Source organism: Dermacentor andersoni, chromosome 8, assembly GCF_023375885.2.
Source record: "Dermacentor andersoni chromosome 8, qqDerAnde1_hic_scaffold, whole genome shotgun sequence".
Classification (NCBI taxonomy): domain Eukaryota; kingdom Metazoa; phylum Arthropoda; class Arachnida; order Ixodida; family Ixodidae; genus Dermacentor; species Dermacentor andersoni.
In genome coordinates this window covers 69,577,429-69,599,030 of record NC_092821.1, presented here as the reverse complement: position 1 = coordinate 69,599,030, position 21,602 = coordinate 69,577,429, and the positions used below count along the sequence as shown (strand labels likewise).

The window sequence follows — 21,602 nt, the reverse complement described above, 5'->3', positions numbered from 1 at the left end:
AGGGACGTACTGTCGCAATTTTTGTTGTAGAAAGCATGAATTCTCATTCTACACATGCACATGCGGCTGTTCACTGCATATATGCATTTCAGCTTTCGCCTCAGCGTGCCATAATTTCAAGTAAATGCACATGCAAGGCTGGCCTGGGCAAATGCAAGCATGCTGCTGCTGTGGTGCTCTGGGTTAATGAATTCCAGCCGGCATCATGTACAGAGCTTCCACAAACCTGGGGACGCCCTTCACAAAGGCCAAATATAGATGCCGAAGAATCTATAGAAGAGCTCTTCGGTCGTAAGTTTTACCATTCGTCCTCGGGCTTCTTTTATACGTGAAGTTTATGCCTGCACATACCTAGTTATCATATACTGTCTGTTGACATGAACTTTATAGTATATTGCAACTACTCATGTTGCATGTCCGAAGAAGATATTCATCGAAGGCACATGTCCCGACCAGGTTCCCCCATCATACGTTCATGAACATTTTTCTGAGATAGCCTGTCCTCACAATGATATTCAGAAATTAGCATCAATGAGTGCCTCACAAAAAGATGAGATCAGGCGGCTTTCAATCAGTAAAGAAACAGTTTTGCGAAATTCTCACCTGTCACGTCTACAAAAAAATGATATCATGGGAGGCAGACATGCCTGTGTACAGTGTAATGGCAGCAACCTCTCAGACACCTACAGTGCTGACCATCTCACAATGCCAACTAACCACGCAAATGACTATAAAAGAAAGTAAGTTTTTCTGTTCTAAAGTGCTGTGCTCACGGTAGGATGCCGAGGAGATTGCTGCAGGTACAGTCCTGCAGGCTGGCTGCAAAGGGTAAATAAGCTGCGATATCAATTCAATGTTCATGAGTTTACTGCATTGTAGGATTTTTAAATATAACTAGAATACACAAAATAGGCAGAATATAGACAATTACCGTATATACTTGGGTAATTAACGCACTTGCTTATTCCCAAAAGAATCGAAACTAATTAAGTTGGGGGGTGCGTTTATTATGCGGGGTAAATTTCACGGGAACTTTTTCGAAACAGGACAAATAAAAAAACTAAGACGGCAATTATATGAAAAATGCATTAGATAGCTTCGCAGCTGGTAAAAATAGACGCAAGCTATTTGCAAATAACCGTAAGAGCATTTTATTGCACTTAAACACGCATCATAATTTACCACCAGACCGTCGTCGAAGTCTCTGGCCGCTTCATACACTTTGTGGTTCCACAACAGTTCGACCTTGCAGCCGCTTCCGGCCGTCTGCCGTTATCGCAACCATCACGTTGAAGCGCTGCTTTTGGGCAACTGTTGTGACACGCACGCTGTGTGCGTCTCTTTGCTCTACCGTCCTGCTCATCGGCATGTCAAAGTTTATTGGTATCTGATCAGTCTTTCCGTTTATGAGCAGATAAGCTCCCCGTCCTACAGCAGGCGAATAACTCGACTTTGGGCCCATGGCACACAGCGAAACCAAAGACAGGTAGAAAAACGAGCAACAGACTACGCCGACCGTCTGCCGGCCGCGCCTCCTCCTCTCCCAAGCGCCGCGACCTGCCGCGCATCGCGCGCGCGCTCTCTCCTTCGTCGGAGTCTGTTACCTGCGCAGTTGCCGTTTTTCTTTCTCGAACCAGCGCGGTGCCTTTGCGCCGGCACTGGCGGCTAGCATGCGGCAAGGGCAGGCAGGCTGAGCGTTATCGCGGTCGCTGCTTCCGTCAGGTCCCAAGCGACCGTGATATGCGCAGCCTACCGCATGCTTACCGCCAGTGATCATGGCTTTGCCGTGGACGGGAATCGAGATTAAGTGTGCTTGCTGTAAACACATGTGCGACAGTAAAATATCCTAGTCTCTCCGAAAAACTATGGCACGGCCGTTCGAGCGTGGGACTGCACAGTAGCAAAGTTGGGAGTGCGTTCATTACGCGAGGGGAAAAAAAAAATATCTGACTTTTCGCGTCCAATTTGGGGGTGTGTTCTTTACGCGAGTAAATACGGTATTTCGTGGCTACTGTTTCAGCAGGTGGCACAATGAACGCGCGATCCGGCTGTCAAGTACAATCGCCCATGCAGTTGTCGCCAAAAGGCTACCATTGGACTCTATTGGCGAACAGATTAAACGCAGGAAGGCCTTCTTTGGGAAGGCCGTTGTGCACGGTAAACTGAAGGCAGCATGCAAATTCGAATGAGCTGATTTTACACCAGTGCATAAAATATTGTTAATTCCTTTATTTCCTTAGGGCGAAAGACGGAAGCTGTAGCCAGGGAACAGTTTGAGCAGAAAACAGGAGGGCCTGTTTTGCAGGTATGTGGTGAGCTGCATGAAGGTCTGAAATGCTGGAAAAATTTGCATGGAAGTTTCAATGACCACAGCAGATTTTCAGCTGGGTACATACTTATGCTCCAACACTCAGAAGTGCTATATCACAAAGGAGCTTTTCTTCTGCTTGAAAGTCGGCAACTGCATGAAAGCTAAACTCACGACTCTAAAGGGTGTTTGGATATCTCGTGCTACGAATGTCCGCCTCATCGAATAACGCAGCTCAATGACAAGAATTATGCTACCTGCCACAGGCGATTTCTAAAAATTTAATAATGCTCACATAATTTTGAACACCCTGTATAGCAGAAAAAAGTAATCAAATAAAAGACGCTAACTTTAAAAGCAAGTAACCACTGCCAAACTAATGTGCCTGCTACCATCATATCTGGCAATAAACTTAATTATGTGTTGCCCTCCAGCACTTACACTGTAAAAATATGAGTATATGGGTCACTTTCTTGCAGAACTACTAAATGCAGTGATGCTACATATCTATATAATGTGAAAAGTAGGCCTGCAGTCTGAAGTTGCAAGGTTTTCCGACCTTTCTTCATTTAAAGATGAAACAGTATACTGCCCTTGTTCAACGTATAATAAGTTGTCAAAATTTTGTAAGAGAAGTGCAGACTGAAACACCTTCATACCAGTCATATATAAACCACTTGGAATGTGGCATAATCTGTGCAACTGCAAACTCTCAAGCAATATGACTGCAGGTTGGTCTCATTGTGCATCTGAAGCAACCATGGCTGTGTGCCAGCCCTGACGGACTTTTCAAGTATGGAGACCAAACAACTCTGCTGGAAATTAAGTGCCCGTACTCCAGGAAAGACGATGTACTTAGCGACCACACCAAGGAATCAAGCTTCATTAGGTACATTGTGTACAGAGATGGACACTTGGAAGTGAACAAGCGCCATCAGTATTACACACAAATGCAAATTACAATGCATGTAACAAGCACGACAATGTGTGTTTTTTTTGTTTACTCCTCCAAGCAAACTGTCACAATTGTTGTTGAACGTGATGAGCACTTTTTGTCAGAGGCAATTCCCAGGCTAGAACATTTTTATTTTAATTTCTATAATCAGCACCTTGTTTAGAGTTATTTGCTGCATATAAGTATGAGGGGAAGTCAAAAAGTAAAGGGACTTTTGAGAAAAGGCACATTTATTCTAATGATAAACTGAAACATACATTTTTCTACATAACCTCCCTGCACTTCAACGCAGTTTGCCCAATATTTCACAAGCTTCTTTATTCCGTCGTAAAAAAAAGTTTTTTTTGGTTGCACCTGTAACCAATTTTGCACCGCGTCAATGACTTCTACATCGGTTGCAAATCTTCTTCCCCTGAGCGCTTCCTTCACTGGTCCAAATATATGAAAATCGCTTGGAGTTAGGTGTGGACTGTATGGTAGGTGTTCCAGCAATTTAAATCCAAGCTCCTTTATGTTTCGGCTGTCCATTTGGCAGAATGTGGCTGAGCGTTATCTTGCTGCAGGATGACACCTTTAATGCAGTTTTCCACGACGTTTTAATCTGATTGCAGGTTTGTTTAGTTCACAACATATCACGATAGTTCTCACTGTTCACACTTTCCCCTCTTGGGCTGACATGAACGGCTACCACACCTTCCATGTCCCAGAATAGTGTTAGCATAATCTTACCAGCTGATGGTTGACGTTTAAATTTCTTAACTTCTGGTGATGAGTGTTTCCAAACCATGCTCGCAGCCTTACTTTGCGGTTCGTGATGATGCACCCAAGTTTCGTCTACAGTAACAATTCACTGTAAAAATTCATCTCCATCGCAACGATAACAAGCCAAATGTTTACGAGAGATGTCCAACCTTCGTGCCTTATGCTGCACTGACAATTCTTTTGGGACCCACCTTGCGCATACTTTCCGAAAATGGAGCTGCCATGTTTAGCAGTCTGTTACACTCTAACGACTAACGCAAGAACAAGAGTGAGACGTTCCATAGAAGCGTTGTAGACAACAATAATTCAGCGCTGGATGCTAGCAGTGCTATCAAACCTTAGTGCCTTTGCTTTTTCACTTCCCCTCGTATATCACAGGTGGCTTGCAGTGGAGTGGGAACTGCAGGCAAATGGCAACAGCTTCCACACTTGTCACATTGGCTGAGGAGTGTCTGATTAGAGTACACTCGTGGCAAGCAGTCACCTCACACATGTAGCTTCTGAGACACTGCTAACCACTTGTAAGATGAAGCAAGTTTGTACAGGTCTTGCTTGGCTTATCTAGCGTTGAAACAATATGTGCTGTGCAGTGAAAGGGCCAAGTATTTATACGAGTGTATGGGTAAGTGAGAAATGTTTGTGCTATGATATTTATTGTTTTGCATCACTAAGAGTTGCAGAGATGTGCCAAAGCTTTCAAATAAACTTTTTATTACATGTTAAACTTCACCACGTTCACTGCTGCCAAAGTCTGTTGGGTCATGCTTCGCAGTGAGCCAGTGCATATGCAGGAGCTAGCCCACAAGACAGATGCAATGCCTGCAGTTTTGAAGTGTAGGCTTTTGTTAAATCTTTTCTCACTTTCACAATGACGACGGTGTCACAGCACAGACCACCTGACACAATGATTGAACAACATGCAACCTCATGTCATGGTAACACACAAAATAGCCCAAGGCCTGTATGCTCTGATGTCACACATGTCACTGCAACGCACCATGCAAAAAGTTCTCAACACAGTGACATCACATGCGCCCTTTAGTGAATACAAATACTTATGAGTTAACTATATTACAATATCCACTGTCACCTGCAACTAAATCTACACAGAGGTGACCATTATTTGAGAGCAGCTCTACAACTAGATGCATGATGATTTGTTTAAAACCCTCGAAAGATATGAAGATATGAGATGCAATCGGTCAAGAACGCTGTGGTAGCCCAGGCTGTATCTCCTAACTCCCCCACTCACACCCCTACCACTTAATTTCCCGTAACTAAACATGTCCCATTGCATCAGCTCATGATGAAATATTGATGTTACAGAGTTAGAACAATCCTGCTAGTTTTTGTTTCTTTTTTGATGTGATGAACTTGGGCAAGGACAAGTGTGAAAGTTGATGTAGTGCTGTGTACTAAGTGTCATACCTTCCTGCACGCACACAGCTTATTTATTTATCTACATAATACCCGCAGTGCCATTGTCTGGCATTGTAGTGGGGATGTAGAAAACAAGAAAAATGCAGAATACTACCGCAAGTGAAAAACAAAATGTTACGGCAGTAACAACATCATACATGTACACATAAATATCAATGCAAGGAAAGAATATGCATCATTAGAGATAATGTGGACACTATCTCTTCAGGCATCTTTTTCCATTTGCAAGACCTTGGGACACAATCCATGCTGCAGTGGGTAAATTTTAATGCAGGCAAAATGCAAGAAAATCAATCTGTGGTTTAATAACAGTGCAGAATAAAAAACCACAGATGGTCAAAATTTACCCACAGCCCTCCACGACAGCGTCTTTGACAGCATATGAGGAGCTTGTAAGCCTCGTACATTGACGCATTCAGGGAAACAGACCACACCTAGTGAACTCCAAATTAAAAGGGCACATTCTTGCCGTTGTGCTTATGTCATTGCAATTATGTGAGGTTGAAGATGTGCCAAAACACAGCACATACGCAAAGCCTCCGTCATAGATGAAATAAGTGAAATTGGCATTTCATGTTTCAGGATACCGTACTGCTTAATTCTTAATTCTAATGCAATGCTGTGGGTTAGCTCCATTTCTTCAGGAGGAAATGGGACGCCCCTTCCAACTGAAAAGGGCGGCATGATCATGACTACTCCTTTGTGAGCAAGCTCTGTACGGATACCAGGGAAACGTTTGTCAGCCAAGATCATGTCACCTGGTTCAACGAAGTGACGAAAACCAGAATCAAGAGTGATTTGTGTATCAGAGCACCGTCCGCCGAAAGGCTCAGATGCAAAAACAATCATTCCATTTGGGATAATTCCAACTAAATATTTTAGTGTGTGGCAACTTTTGTATGAAGAAAACAGCATGTGCGGTTTTCTTCATACAAAAGAACTCATGCCTGACTTCGGATTGTGTTTCGGTTTTAACTTCAGTGCAGTCAATGATCAAAGTGCACTCTGGATAATTTTTCTTGAAGCATTCAGGCTGTGAATGTTTTATATACTCAGAAAGGGCTTATAAATCCAATCTTTTGTTACTTCTGGCAATGTGTTCGGAATTGTATAAAATATACGGGAGGCAGTGCTCTCATGCACCCCAAACATGACACCAATGGCCGCAAAAGATACTCCTTGTTTTATTTTCATGCGGAACATCAGAACTTTGTTTTCAATGGTTAAATCAGTTGTTCTTTCCCTGACAGCTGGCAAAAGACTAAGCAATAATGAAACGCATTGATGTCCACACCACACAAATTTCGTAGCGCGTCAGGGGCGCTTACAATGCTTTTATATCCAGCAAAGTACCCAACCCTAGTGTGCGGTCCAACCGGGCGTGTAGCCATCTGTCGGTCAACAGTTTGGGCTTATGTTTTAAGTCGCAAGGTACCTCCAGAAGTCACATCTTCTTTCAGAGGTCTGGGACAGCCTTCATCATCGCCAGTTCATGCTGGGGGAATGCCTCCATGTATGTCTGCTCTTGTCTGGTCAGCAAGAGCTCCAGTGTAGTCACGATGACAACCGATCAGGACAATACATGGATATCCAAGAATTGACACGAATAAGCTTTAGCATAGAATGAAGCGAATGATACTACCATGATCCCGCTAAGACCACGGACTAAGGCACAGTGATCAAGAAAATGTGTGTGTTCGTCCGTGTACCGCCGATCTAGAATAAATGTCTGTGTGTGTTTGGGTGTTTTTTCGGGATGACCGCCGTGACCGCTCAAAAAAAAAAGTTTGCCTACATCTTTGATCTAAATTCCGTGTCACCTCTATGTCATGTTCAAAACAGCTTCGCTGGTAATCCACCTTCACAGCCGCGGAATGGCGCATCAGTTTTTTGCACTCTACTCTTAGGTAAATAGCACGTCACAGTAGTTTTCTTGTAGCCGACACATGAAGGTTTCCAATCATTGACGTCTCGATGTCACTGACATCTAAATGGCCCATTAACTAGGCTCGCCGTAACTTCTTGTCAAACTATGATTTGTATCCAACCATCCCCTGTCAGACTGTGATCAAAAACCCGTCATATACTTTCTCAAGTGACATTACACTTACAGACACATTGGGTTTTCCTCTTTTTCTTTTGTAAAGACCCTCAAAGAGCCACGTGACTTCTTTTGTTACCCTACCATTAGTTCTGTGTAGCGTGTTTACAAAAGCAGAAGCAGTTCCTGCCTGAGACGCACCACACTGCAAGTGTGGGCGCCTGCTTTCTCCTCTCCACTTTCGAGGTTTACAGTTGGCTATTGTCCAACCGGGCGTAAAGAAGTGCGTGGTGGGGGAACCTCGCCAAGCGCCACGTCCTCTCTATATATTCGCTGTCATCTGCATAAAGGAACATTCGCTACCAATTCTTTGGATTCGCATTTTCGACAGTGCATGTCCGACGAAAACGTGTTTTCGTACACTGCACCGACCCGTGGAAGTCCAGTCTTGCTGCGAGCTTACGACGAAGCAGCGACGCCGTTGGAGACTATTGCCCACTTATTCACGGGTTAGTTTCACCTTACTCATAACCGCTTCTTGAGACAATGAACCCTTTCAGAAGATTCAAATGTTTGATAACCAAGTGGCACAAAGCTATAGCACCGAAGTAATTTAATTTCTTCAAGCGTGCCTTTTCGTTCAGATTTACCTTTCTATTTCCATGGACAACAGATTACCGCATTCTGAAATTTCGTACCGAGAGTTCAGAACCTTGCTACCCAGCCCACGGCGGTCCTAATAGCGACGGTAACCGGCAACATACGGGGAAGTGCTTCTTTCGAAATAGCCCATTTAATGCAAACAGTACAGTGCTTATTGCTTTTTTACTGCTTTATTTTACAGCAGTGATTAATGCTTTCTTCTTTACGATTGAGTCACCACAGTAAGTTATGTTATCCTTTGCCTGCAGGACACCAACGCCTGCGCTCCGCGATGTCGTGCTGCAAAAGGGGGAGTCGTCCCAAACTCTCCCAACTGCGAAGACAGCCGCGATGACGTCACCAGTCACCGTATTGTCGTATTGTGGGGCCACCCATACGTGGCCGGACAATACGACGAAGACGTCGGTGACGACCTCATCGCGGCCCTTGAGCAACGAAGCGTCGTCGCCCTGGGCGAAATTGGCGTGGACTATTTCTGCAAGTAAGTGCTCCCTGCCATGAATTAAGTGTAGGTGCAGACCATACTGACCGAGCTTACCGTGTGAAGATTGCACCAGTGGCCCTACTCGACTCCTATAAAGTCGGCCTCATCGACACACACAGCCATTATGACTTTCTTTTTCGCAAAACGCGACACCATGATTTCTACGTCCTGTTCCGGCTGAGGAATTGGGAAACATTCCCCAACCTCTATGAAGGATGCGTCGCCACCTTCTGCGACCCAACCACATTATAGAAGGTACTATTTCCGACAACCTAATGTATTCAGACGTCTTTGGAATGCGTAGATAACTGAGAGGCAAATTAGGCTTTTAAAGAGTGATGGTAACAGGTAATCAACAATCCAAATGTCATTGTATGGAAACACGTATAGCTTTCGTACGTGTGTGTGATTCCGATCGGTCACGTAGACGCTCGCTATATATTGCAGTTGGCCTGTGAGAATTGCTTTTTCTGGCATTTCGGTTAGAGATTCTGAAAGACGGTAACAGCCATTTCGACTACAGGTATAAGTCGCCATCACGAGGGTGCGGATTTGAAGTAGCTCACTCGAAAATATATGCGTAATGTCGCTTATGTTTTCCAGTATAGATTATAAAGAAATATAATGGTAGATTCGCAGTGCTTTATATAGAGATAAGCGCAACCTCCCTGAACGGAAACTGTCCAAGATACGGGCAGCCTTCCGTAGCGTCGGTGTTGTACGCAATGTGTTATTCGCGGCAATGATGCACGTGGGGGGTTATGTCGATGTGGGATGCGTTGTGCATTTATACATGCGTTAGTAGTACGAGCTGGCACATGCATTGCACATATTCCGCACCCTGCCAACCCTTATAGAATGACGCGCGTAGTTCGGCAGTTCCGGTTCAGAGAGATTGCACTTAATTGTTTTGCAGCATTGCAAGGGTACAATCATTTTGTCCTGTACGGTACATTGGAAACAGTGAGCAACGTTTTCTAACATATTCTCGCTAAGTTGCGAATCCGCAGTCGTTAATGCAGTCCTAGACAGCGAGGGGGGACGGCTGTCCGTGCACGCGTATGTATTGCTCGACTGGCCCATCCTCTTGTTTTGGGCCCCCTTTTTTCACTTTCCATCCCCACTGGTCGTGCATTTAGCTCGACGACCCATACTGCTTGCTTTCCGCCTTTTGGTATTTGTTTAAGCATTTCTCGCTTAGGTTTAACGCTTCCTTTTTACCTATGGCGTATGGCCAAGAGCGAAGGCGGACGGGCTCGTAGAATGTATTGCAGCGCCGCGCCTATTATAATCGTGCGCAATGGGTCGTTTGTCACGGTACTCCGGATGGCAACTCTGAATCGCGCTTCCTTAATTTGCCCATCTCGCCCTGTATTGGGAACATGATTCTATGGTTTTACTCAGTAAGTTTCGACCGACTCACCATGTAATGCTTCGCTTTAATGAAATAATCGCGCCACTCAGCGGTTAACCTCTCTCGCAAATGCAGCTTTCCTTACGCGCCAACTACGGGCTTGAATTTGACACCTACGTTTCCAATCTAAGCAGCGCCACGTGTGTGAGGGACTTCTGTCGGAGGAAGCTGTTTGGGCAGCTTTTGGGTGCCACCCACACGTGGCCCAACAATACGACGAAGACGTCGACGACGACCTCATCGCGGCCCTTGAGCAACGAAACGTCGTCGCCCTTGGCGAAATTGGCCTGGAATATTACAGGAAGTGAGTGCTGCCTGCCATGAATTTAGTGTAGGTGGAGATTATGCTGACCGAGCTTAGCGCGCGAAGGCTCATTCCTTCTTATAGTGTTTTGGAAGCAGTCGATGAAATTAATTTTCAAAAGAAAATTTTGAATTCAAAAAGTGTTTCGAGCGCTGTTCTATCGAAATCGTTCGACGTGGTAGAGGGTCGCCCTTTTCATTTTGGGCGGCATGACCGCAATGCGATTCGGTGCGGAATGCAATGTCTAAAATTAAATTCTTGGGTTTGAAGTTTCAAAACCACAGGAATGCAAAAGCGTTGTCATACTGGATCTGTTTGCTTGTCTGTGAACCTTGCATGATAAAAATTGAAGCATAAGCTTGCTCCCGCAATTCCCTAACTCTTGCGTTCTTCGAATTGGTTTTTAGTAAACTAAATTAGAAAATAAACTTTTCATATCAAGAGTACCGTTTTTCTTCACTCAGGGCATGTGTTAACGGCGAGAACTACTTGCATAGCGAGTCGCTTACCTTTGTGTTTGATGATGATGATGATGATGTTTGGTGTTTAATGGCGCAAGGGCCAGGTGTGGCCAAAGAGCGCCATGTCCGTGGTAATGAGTTAGCAGTGTAATTATGAGTTCTATGGAGTTGGTGTGACATGGCTGTAGAGGGGTTTTAAAATGGTCACGCTAAAGTGCGTAAAATCTGTATAATAAGATTATGGCGATGACTTATGACGCGTACTATGAATATTAAGACGCATTTAAAAGGAATGATATGATGTCTAAAAATATATCAGGTTATATAAGATATGCTAGTGCACTACTGCCTTCTTAGAGCCATTGAAACACAAGGGCCTGGAGGTGTGTGCTATTCAAAACAATTATCGCAGCGGCATCCTCTGGAGGGAGGATGCTCTACGAATTTAATGGGCTTATAACGTGTAGAACTACATCCTTTAAAAAGTCGAGGACTGCCTTGGTGTTAAAAAGCGGCTCCTTACCGAGAAACATAGCCGGGTGTAGAGGGATGTAATAAAGGTATGCAAGTGGAAAATGTTTCTTTCATTCAGATTCGGCTTTCCGACACTCCAAGAGGACGTGAAGGACGGTCAGCCTCTCACCACATCGACCACAGGTTGGCGGTTCCTTTCCGGTAAGCAGAAAATTGTGGGTACCAAATGTGTGCCCTATTCTGAGGCGACAGAATAAGACATCTGTTCGCCGAGATTTTGTTGAAGAGGGCCAAAAACCTAACTGTGGCTTTATAACGTGCAGTTTATTATTTGTTTCTGCGTTCCACATGCGCTGCCAGTGTTGTCGCAGTTTCCTTCTTAACAAAGGCCTCAGATCTGTGACAGGGACAGCAGCCGTAGGAAAAGTGGTTAGTGATGTGAGTGATGTGGCCATTTTGTCAGCTAATACATTACCCTCGATGCCCCTATGGCCAGGCACCCAGCATATTACTACGTGTCTATGTGATAGATAAATATTGCATAAGAGCGAGTAGAGTTCAATGAAAACAGGATTTGTATGCTTTTGTAAAGAGTTCAGCGCTTTTACAAGGCTTAACGAATCTGTAAATACTATTGCTCTGTCGAGTTTTAATTTATTTATATGTTTTACTGGGACAGTATGGCATAGGTTTCTGCAGTGAAGATGCTCGTTAAGGGGTTCAATACATCAGATTAAGAATAAGAGGGACCAACAGCACAATAAGATACACCAGAATGTGATTTTGATGCATCTGTGTAGAATTCGGAACAGCAGTATTTCAATTGAAGTTCACGGAAATGCATAGCGATTTCGAGGTCAGGAGCATGCTTTGTGACCTCCACAAAGGATACATCAAAGTCTATCACCTGCCACTCCCAGGGCGGTACTAGCTTAGCTGGAGGCATTAAGTAATGTTCGAGAACTGGAACATCCATTTCCTTGCTAAGTTCTCTTGCACGCAGTGAGAAAGGAAGTCTCATAGAGCATCTATTATGAAAAAGTGTTTCACACGTCAAGTCGTTAACGGTTGTGAAACACGGATGTTCCTTATTAGAGCGAACCTTGAGAAAATACGTTAAGCTGATGTTGGTTCTCTGAAGATGGAGTGGCCACTCATTCGACTCTACATATAGACTTTGAACAGGGCTTGTCCTAAATGCGCCAGTGGCCAGACGGATACCCAGATGGTGAGCGGGGTCTAACATCTTAAGCGCGCTCGGTGCGGCAGAGTGGTATACTACGGCACCGTAATCTAACCGTGATCGAACTAGGCTCCTGTAAAGATTCAATAAACGCTGCCTGTCGCTACCCCACGTTGTGTTGGATAGGATTTTAAGTAAGTTCATTATTCTAAGACATTTTTCTTTAAGATGCTTTATGTGAGGAATGTCTGGAGTCTGGAGTCAAGTATAACACCAAGAAATTTGTGATCATTGTTTACAGGAATTTGTTGTCCGCCCAGTTCTACGCAAGGATCTGGGACCAGGCCTCTCTTTCTTGTGAAGAGAACACAAGAACTTTTGTGGGGGTTGACTTTAAATCCATTTTGATCTGCCCATTTGGACACCTTGTGTAAGCCCTGCTGTACCTGTCTTTCGCATACTGTGAGGTTGCAAGATTTGAAGCCTATTTGTATATCGTCTACGTATACGGAATAAAAATTGGCAGTAGTAAAGCACGTAGTGTGTTAATCTTAATGATAAAGAGAGTGCAGCTGAGCACGCCTCCCTGGGGTACACCAGTTTCCTGCGTAAAGGGACGTCACAGTGCATTGCCGACTTTTACACGAAAGGTACGGTTGGACAAATAGCTTTCAATTATTTTCAACATATTTCCAGAGATGCCCATTCCCGACAAGTCTCGCAAGATCCCGTAGCGCCATGTTGTATCATATGCCTTCTCCATGTCGAAGAATATCGAGACGAAATACTGTTTGTGTACAAAGGCATCGCGAATATATCCTTCAATGCGCACAAGGTGATCGGTTGTTGACCGCCCTTGTCTGAAGCCACACTGATAGGGATCGAGTATATTGTTGAGTTCAAGGAAATGTACGAGTCTCCGATTAATCATTTTTTCAAAGAGCTTACACAGACAATTGGTAAGAGCTATCGGACGATAACTTGCTACCAAGGAGGGGTCTTTTCCCTGCTTCAGGACAGGAACCACAATCGCCTCTTTCCATGTAGATTGGAGGTATCCCGCAGCCCACAGAGTGTTGAAAAGTGTAAGTAGTGTAACTTGCGTGTCGGTATGTAAATTTCTGATCATGTCATACATGACTCTGTCTGGTCCCGGTGCAGTGCTTTTGCATGTGTTCAAGGCAGCTCTCAACTCGGCAATACTGAAAGGCCGGTTATAGGGTTCATTCTGTCTGAATTTTCTAATTATTGGCTTACATTCTTCTATTTGTTTATATTTGAGAAAGGACTGAGAATAATTGGTTGAGCTCGAGACGCTCTCAAAGTGCTCCCCAAGTGAGTCTGCCTGATCTTTCAGGGTATCGCCTTGTGTGTTTACCAGGGCGAGTGATTGTGCTTGTCGCCCTATTATCCAAATAACCCTGTTCCAGACTTTGGACTCATCTGTGTACGAGTTGATGCCTGATAATAACTTCTGCCAGCTTTCTCTTCTGGCCTGTCGGCGGGTTCGCCTGCCTTCGGACTGTACTTTTTTAAAGTTGATAAGATTTTCTGCAGTGGGAGAAGCGCGTAGCAAACCCCACGCTTTGTTCTGCTTTTTACGTGCGATCCTACAATCGTCGGTCCACCACGGGACACGCCGTTTTTACGACAGGCCCTTTATTGTGATATGCATTTAGATACGGCATCTATTATAAAGGCTCTAAAATACTCCACAGCAGCATCAATTCCTAGCGAGGACATGTCATCCCATAAAATACTAGAAAGACTTCGGGATTTCTCCCAGTCGGCTGTGTCAATCTTCCACCTAGGAGCCTGTGGTGGATATTCCTTTTCTTGGGGTGTTCTTAGCAGTATGGGGAAGTGGTCGCTTCCGTAAGGATTGTTGTTAACTTCCCATTCGAGTTCAGACAGTATTGGCGGGAAAACTAGGCTAAGATCAATTGAAGAAAAGGTTCTGTTTGCGAGACAATAATAAGTGGGCTCCTTCTTATTCAGCAGACACGCACTGGACGAAAAAAGGAATTGTTCAACGAGACGACCTCACGCATCGATACGAGAGTCTCCCCACAAGCTGCTGTGTGCATTAAAATCACTCACAACAACATAAGGTTCTGGCAATTGATCTATAAAAGATTGGAATTCATGTTTAGTTAATTTGTAATGTGGGGGTATATAAAGAGAGCTAATAGTGATGAGTTTGTTTAGGAGAACAGCTCGAACCGCCACTGCTTCAAGAGGCGTCTGTAGCTGTAAATGTTGACACGCAATGCTTTTATGGATGACAATGGCAACACCGCCCGATGATGCGACACTATCATCGCGATCTTTACGAAAGGTTATATACTCTCGGAGAAAGTTTGTGTGTTTTGATTTTAGGTGTGTTTCCTGTAAACACAGCACTTTTGGATTGTGTTGGTGTATCAGTTCTTGTACATCATCAAGGTTTCTCAGAAGACCTCTGACATTCCATTGTATGATTTGTGTATCCATATTTAATGTAAATTGGTGCTGTGTATACGTAAACAGAAATGATGAATTAGATTACAGAGCTCTTGCGAGGCCCTGTAACCGGGGTTCTGCCTTTTTTGGAGCGTTCAAGGGAGCCTCGCCGCTCCTTAGGCGCTTGGTGCGCCATGGGGATAGGTGTTGAGTCCATTGCCTCTTGTGAGGCGCCGGACACGCGCTCTTGAGAGCGAGAAGTTTTCCGAGAGAGTCTCACCTCGGAGGGCGAGACCCCTGCGCCCACCAGCCCGGAGGTGGATGGGGCTCCCTGAGGGATTTGGCTGCGCCGGCTGTTGCCAGCGCTGGAAGGGGCCGGGGACGTTGAGGCAGCCTCGGCTGCGCCTACCTTCGTGGCCGCTATCGGTCCTGCGGGATCGCTGCGTGTAGCGCAGGGTGCCGCAGTTCACACAGTGAGATGTGCCACTGCAGTTGTCAGAAGGGTGGCCCTGGATTCCACACTTTGCACAAGTTATTTGTCCACGGCAGCTCTGCGAGCCATGGCCGAACCTTTGACATTTGAAACATCGTCTAGGGTTGGGGATAAATGGCCGAACATTTAACCTGATGTATCCTGTTTCGATGGTTTCTGGCAGTACGCTGGATGAAAATGTTAGGATAAGATGTTTAGTGGGGATTTCCTTGTTGTCTCGTCTAATTATAATACGTTTTACGTCAGTAACATTTTGTTCTTTCCACCCTTCCAGGAGTTCAGTTTCTGTCAAGTCTAGGAGGTCTGCCTCTGACACGACTCCCCGTGAGCTGCCTCTGGAGGTCTGCCTCTGACACGACTCCCCAGTGTTGTGTAACAGAAATTGGTATGTTACCAAATGTCACAAGACTGCCAAGCTTCTCGTACTGATGTTTCTGAGGGATCTCAAGGAGAAGGTCCCCGCTAGCCATTTTCGTTACCTTATAACCTGACCCTAAGGTTTCGGTCAAAGATCTTGCTACTGTGAATGGCGAGATGAATCTAGCTTGTTTTTCAGGATTCTCAGTGTGTACTACGTGGTATTTTGGGTAGGTCTCTTTCGTGCGGTTGAAACAAATGCTTAACTCTTCGGTGCGTCCCCTCTTCTGAGGGTGACGATCAAGTAGGCGGGGAAATGCGGGTGTTCCCATAGTAATTTGGTTCATTTTCGGCAGCAATGGCGGCCACCCACCACAGAGCCCAACATGGGGACGCTGCAGGCCTTAACGTGTAAGGCTGCAGGCGCCAACCGTACATTGCCACTATAACCTAATATATTATACCCAAGGGAGGGCAGATACACAAGATTAATCCTTGCCGCCGTGGAGAAAGGAAGTAATATGAAGTGAAGAGAAGACAGGAAAGATGTAAAAGTGGGAGAGAAAGACGAAGATTGGAGAGGAGGACAGGAAAAGGCGACTGCCGATTTCCTCCAGGTGGGTCAGTCTGGAGGTGCCGTCTATATGAAGCCGAGGCCGAAGAGGTGTGTTGCCTCCGCCGGGGGGCCTTAAAGGTCCAAACACCCAGCTTCGGCTCAACCCCCAGGATCCCCTATTCCCCAGACACGGCTAAGCCGCGCTCAGCTACACGCGGGAGGGTCCAACGCTCGTGTGCTCGGGTACGTGGTGTCGCAACACACCAAATGCCTGCTCACGCAGACGCCCCTGCGGGGTACCTTTGTGTTTGCACGTTGCAGGAACAAATGCAACCGCATAATACAGCAACGCGTGTTTCCGCGGCAGCTGCAGGTCGGAAGGAATGGGCGGCTGGCCCATGTTGTTCATTCAAGGGACTCCTCAATGGTTACCATGAGAATCCTCAAGAAGGTAAGGCGGCTTCACTGCAGCACTGCTGGCTTAACTAGGCCTTATTATAGCGATTATCTATAGACTGCTACATTGTTCCTACCCGAGCACTGGTTTGACTCGTTCTACGAAGGAATCCATGGCTTCTTACAATTGATCCCGAAACTTCAATGTCGGCAGCACTGCCTCGGGCATGACGTCATGGACCTCATTGTGCCTTTGCGTATTGTCCTGTTATTATATATCTCCCAATAGTATCTAAATATTCGAATCAGCCATTTGTTTGGGAGAGAATGATTCCCTCATTTTTACAAGAGCCCGGGCTAAGAAGCTAATGCCATACTGCGTGAACAGATGGCTCTAGCACCGGTTTTTCGCTTTCTTGTTTTACTTCGTAGAGCTCCGGTAAGTACGCAGTAGGCGTACAATTCTGAGATTACAGACGTTATACCTACATAAAATGATAAACTTTTCCGGTCAATATATCGGAACTGTTTCCATCGCCAATTTGTTCAAGTAGTGGTACGTGGTGCAGTCACAATAAATGCAGCACGTAAACATTCCTCTGCTTCGGTAGCGCATTTCTTGTATTCTCTCTAAGTCTAATGTGTTTGGCGATGCTCCTACCTGCTGGTCAGTTTTCAGCAGCGAGATGCACCTCAGAGATTTCAGCGTCACAATTGTTCTCAATATACTGTTAGACAGTCATGTGACAACCACACAATCGGACCATCGTGCGTGGCAGGGCTAACAACTTGCTCCTATCTTCATTCCCAGTCAGATGCTAGCAGCTGACGGGCCAATACACCGGCACTGCTTTACCGGGGACTGGTCCGAGGCGCAGCTGTGGATGGACGCATCTCCCAACGCTGGTCCCGTTGCTGAGGTCCGCCGCAGGATTCCATTGGAGCGGCTGCTGCTGGAGACGGATGCACCGTACTTCCTCCCGAAATGCGTACGTGTCAATCAATCTCTTGGTCAGGTGCTATTGTTGTTGGCCAAGTTACGAAATATGGTTGAGTGTACACGATGTTCGTCCATTCTGCTCGCGTCAGAGGCCTTTCCATTTTCGTCACACTCCATTGCAGATTGCTTCAGTGTTATGAATGTGTTGGCGACCGTAAATTGCACATCTTTACAGATCTTATGTAAAGCTACCACACCACTTGAGCGGGAACGATAAGTTCTGTCGCATGACATTTAGTGCGGCTCGTTGTAATAATTTGGTGCGCCTTTGAGCTCACAATAAATGTACCGTGTTTATTCGATCATAACGCGCACATTTTTCAGGATGGCTAACCTTTTGTACGACATACTTCTTTGGTACTTGTACGAAAAAAAGGTGCTGCTTCGATTCCAGCCAATTTAGTAACCGGGTCTTCTTTCAACTACCAAGATGCCAGCTGAATTGATAGTGAGACAATGCGCACGTCTTGTTGGTAGTTGAAAATCATACGTAGGCCTCGAAGCCATGGCGAGTGTTCTGCTTTCCAGAGTAACTCGGATACGGCGAATGTTTTTCCCTAGTCAGAAAAAAGTCACTAGTTGTCTGTCTCACCACGATAAGTTAATGAGGTAACAAATCGGTGCATAGCAGGCTGCATCTATATCTTCAAGTACTAGTACGGTTACACTATTTTTAATCGACTGCAAATAATTGCCACCTGTAAGTGCCCACCTAGTGGACATTTGCTTGTTATCTGCTGCTCAAGTTCTGATTGGCTGGGTGGGGGTACGCGTCAGAATTACGTACGTAATCAGCATTTCAGAAACAGAACAAATGGACATGTGCACTACGTAGAAAGTCACAGAATATCCCCCCCCTTACTCATCGCTTCACCCTCCTTTGCACTAGTCGTTCCCACCTGCTCCTAAACCAGTGGCACAGTAACCACGATCCCGAGACCTTTGGCGAACGCCGAAAAACCTGCGCATTTTTTTTTTCATTCTGTTATTACCGCGCACATTGCACGTCACTGCACTCCGTCACTCCGTGAGCCAGCTCCCTAACGCACTGTGCACACCTGCGTGCTGTGGGTGCCGCTTCCCACAACGCCACAATTGTCAGGAGCGCATTAACTCTTCTCCCGTCGACCAGCCAACGTTCTCCACTCGCCGTTCACATTTTCCTTGTCGCTGCTCCCTCTCACACGTGCATCGTCGGCAGAGTCCTCATCCTCAGGGAAACTAGAGTGCGCAGCTCGAAACAAGAGCTTTGTCAGCAGCAAAATGTATCCCTATGTTCTTCCAGTGAGCAACACAGCGAGCCAGGTTAGGGTGTGTGCTTGACTCGTGTCGTCAGTCAGGAACTATATTACGTCATAGAATTCATCGTGTTAACCTCTGATTGTCATCATATTATGCTACGGTGGCATTTTCTCTCGATGTAGAAGTTGAGCTGCGTCTTTATCTAACCAGACGGTCCTTGCCGCGCAATCGCCGTTTTGTAAGACAGCGTTATTCCTGCTTGGTCTTCTGCTCTTGTCGGTGTCTCATGCGACTCAGTAAATGACGCCACAGTGCTCTCCTCGCCGTATGGTCTCTTCATTCGCCAAGGATCTTCAGCGCTGACGTGCCGCCTCGGAAATATTGCACAACTGCCTTAATGCGTTACATTCTTGCGTTAGTTGGAGAAGTATGGGAGAGAGCTCTGCGCTGCAGTGGGCGTAGCCAGGATGATGACGATGATTCTAATTGTGATGGCGGCAGTACATTGCATTAGAGTTGAGGCTGAATGAGTGCAGCTACATGCTAGTAGAATGAAAATAGTGGCTTCGCTATGTCCGCTACATTTGCGCGAGCTTTAACGACAGTGTGTAAATGTGATTGCACGGTTTAATAGGTGGGTGTTCCTCACAGAGCCCTCACTCAAGAACAACCGCCACGCTCATTCGAAGCGCCACAACTCTGGGAAATAACCAAACGCTTTGTGCAAGGTCAAAACATACACACAGACATAAACAATTACATACATGACAGTTTCTTGGACAACAGGCCAAGCAGGCAACAAATCAATAGGAAAACCCTGGATCCAGGTATTTTTAGTCATAGAAAACAAGGACGTCAAGTGTATGCTCAAACCGTACATAGATTTCAGAAACAGCAAAGTCGCTGTGCCCGAGAAACTCTAGATGGTATACCCGAAACGAAGGTTGAAAACATTGATCAGTTCCTAGAGAGGTGGCAGGGCACGATCGAGAGAAACGCTCCCACAGATGCCCAGTAAGTTGTCTCTCAAAACACTGATTCAGGTATAAAGTCATTGGGTGTCAACCGCGCAAGACATTAAGGTTGCCATGCCGCCGATAAACCCTGATTCTGGCCCTGATGGCCTTTCCGCTAAAAAGGCTCCGACAGGTGCCATCCACTGCACTACGTGTATTTCTTAATCTGTTGATGTGCCTCAGGCACATCAACAGATTAAGGATTGACAATTAACACAAGGAAAAGCTTCTCCCTGAGTTTGCAGCCATCCGGCCGGGATAACAAAACTAAAGTTCTTACGCATCAAACCTTTCATATTGGCACTGAACAAGTCCCAGCATCTACAACCACTTCAACATCGAAATATTTAGGGGTCTCCTTCGAGGACACAGATCGGAGTGCTTTACCGGTTCACAAAGAAGTACTTGAGATGTTACATCGCATATCAAAAGCAGCTTTGAAGCCTCAGAAAAGATTGGTAGTATTAAGACAGTACCTACTCCCACAGCTCCACCACCGCCTGGTGTTCGGCCCATTCACTACAAAACTTCTCCTTAAAATAGATGCTTCCGTTCAGACAGCCACACGCCGATGGTTAGCCCTACTACATGACGCGCCCCTGGGCCTCTTCTATACAGCACTTTCCCATGGCGGACTGGGCATCCCATGGGTGAGAACTCTGATCCCTGGCTTAAGACTCCGTCGATATTCTGCACTAGCAGATTCTTCCGTTAACACATGTAGGATCGCCTCCACGATGAGGCTTACAAGGGCATCCTTAACGCAGGCTACACAACTCTGTCAATACAAAAACACTTCCATTACTACATCCAAACAAAAGGAGAAATTCTGGTACACGAACTATTACAGCAACGCAGATGGGCATGCTCTGGAGAATGTGGCCGACGGTCCAGGATCATGCGGCATGTTTTGAGAGTGAAGTACCCTTTTGAGGGGAAAATAATTCATCGACCTACTGAACGTTCGTTAGAAATCACTTGCCAACTTAACCCGAACAAGAAGAGGCTGTGATGTTGACAAACAGTGCCGGGCAGGATGCAACTCATGCGAGAGCCTAGGCCACATTCTTCAGGGACGCCACAGAAGACATCACACGCGAATAGCTAGAAACGACAACATAGTGGCATTTGCAGGCAGAAGACTGAGGGTGGTCGGCAGGAAAGTCAAAGTCGAGCCTCGGTACAAAATGGGCCAGGGCACAAGGATCCCGGATGTGGTTCTGACAAGGGAGAACCCGTCGTTCTGGACGGCCAGGTTGTTGGAACACGGATCGCCCTTTCTGAGGCACATCCTACTAAGTGTACCAAATACAGTGATCCCTCTCTACTCAAACAAATCTCTGCAGTGGCTGGGCAGCCTCCCTTAGGAACATCCATTACACTAAATTTCAGTGGAGTTTGGGCTAAAGAAAGCTTTAAGTCTTTAATTGACCTAGGTCTTACTAGAGACGATATCAAGATGATGACCGTCCGTTGTCTGCAGGGGGGCCTTCGGTGTTTTCGGGCGCACCACCGGATGACCACTGTCGTATGATGGGTGAAGCAAGCGCTTATGCACCGTCGCCTCCTCCTTTAAGCTGTTAACAACGCTGGGTAGTACTGCCCTCAATG

At 45.8% G+C, this 21,602-nt stretch overlaps 1 protein-coding gene across 1 annotated transcript; it reads left to right on the top strand.

The window, feature by feature from the left end:
* Positions 1-7: 7 nt before the first annotated feature.
* LOC140212965 (uncharacterized) lies at positions 8-3,491 on the top strand. Its single transcript, XM_072284083.1, has 4 exons — positions 8-328; positions 1,240-1,307; positions 2,241-2,305; positions 3,040-3,491. Exons 1-4 carry the CDS (start codon positions 36-38, stop codon positions 3,424-3,426), a joined length of 813 nt encoding a protein of 270 aa, XP_072140184.1. The 5' UTR covers positions 8-35; the 3' UTR covers positions 3,427-3,491.
* The last annotated feature ends 18,111 nt before the right edge of the window (positions 3,492-21,602 follow it).

Excerpts from the sequence above, each read along its gene's own strand:
- LOC140212965 (XM_072284083.1), top strand. The coding sequence starts at position 36 with ATGAATTCTCATTCTACACATGCACATGCGGCTGTTCACTGCATATAT. Across the intron at positions 329-1,239 it reads TCCTCGGGCTTCTTTTATAC|TTCGACCTTGCAGCCGCTTC; the intron begins GTGAAGTTTATG and ends GTTCCACAACAG. Across the intron at positions 1,308-2,240 it reads CGTTGAAGCGCTGCTTTTGG|GGCGAAAGACGGAAGCTGTA; the intron begins GCAACTGTTGTG and ends TTATTTCCTTAG.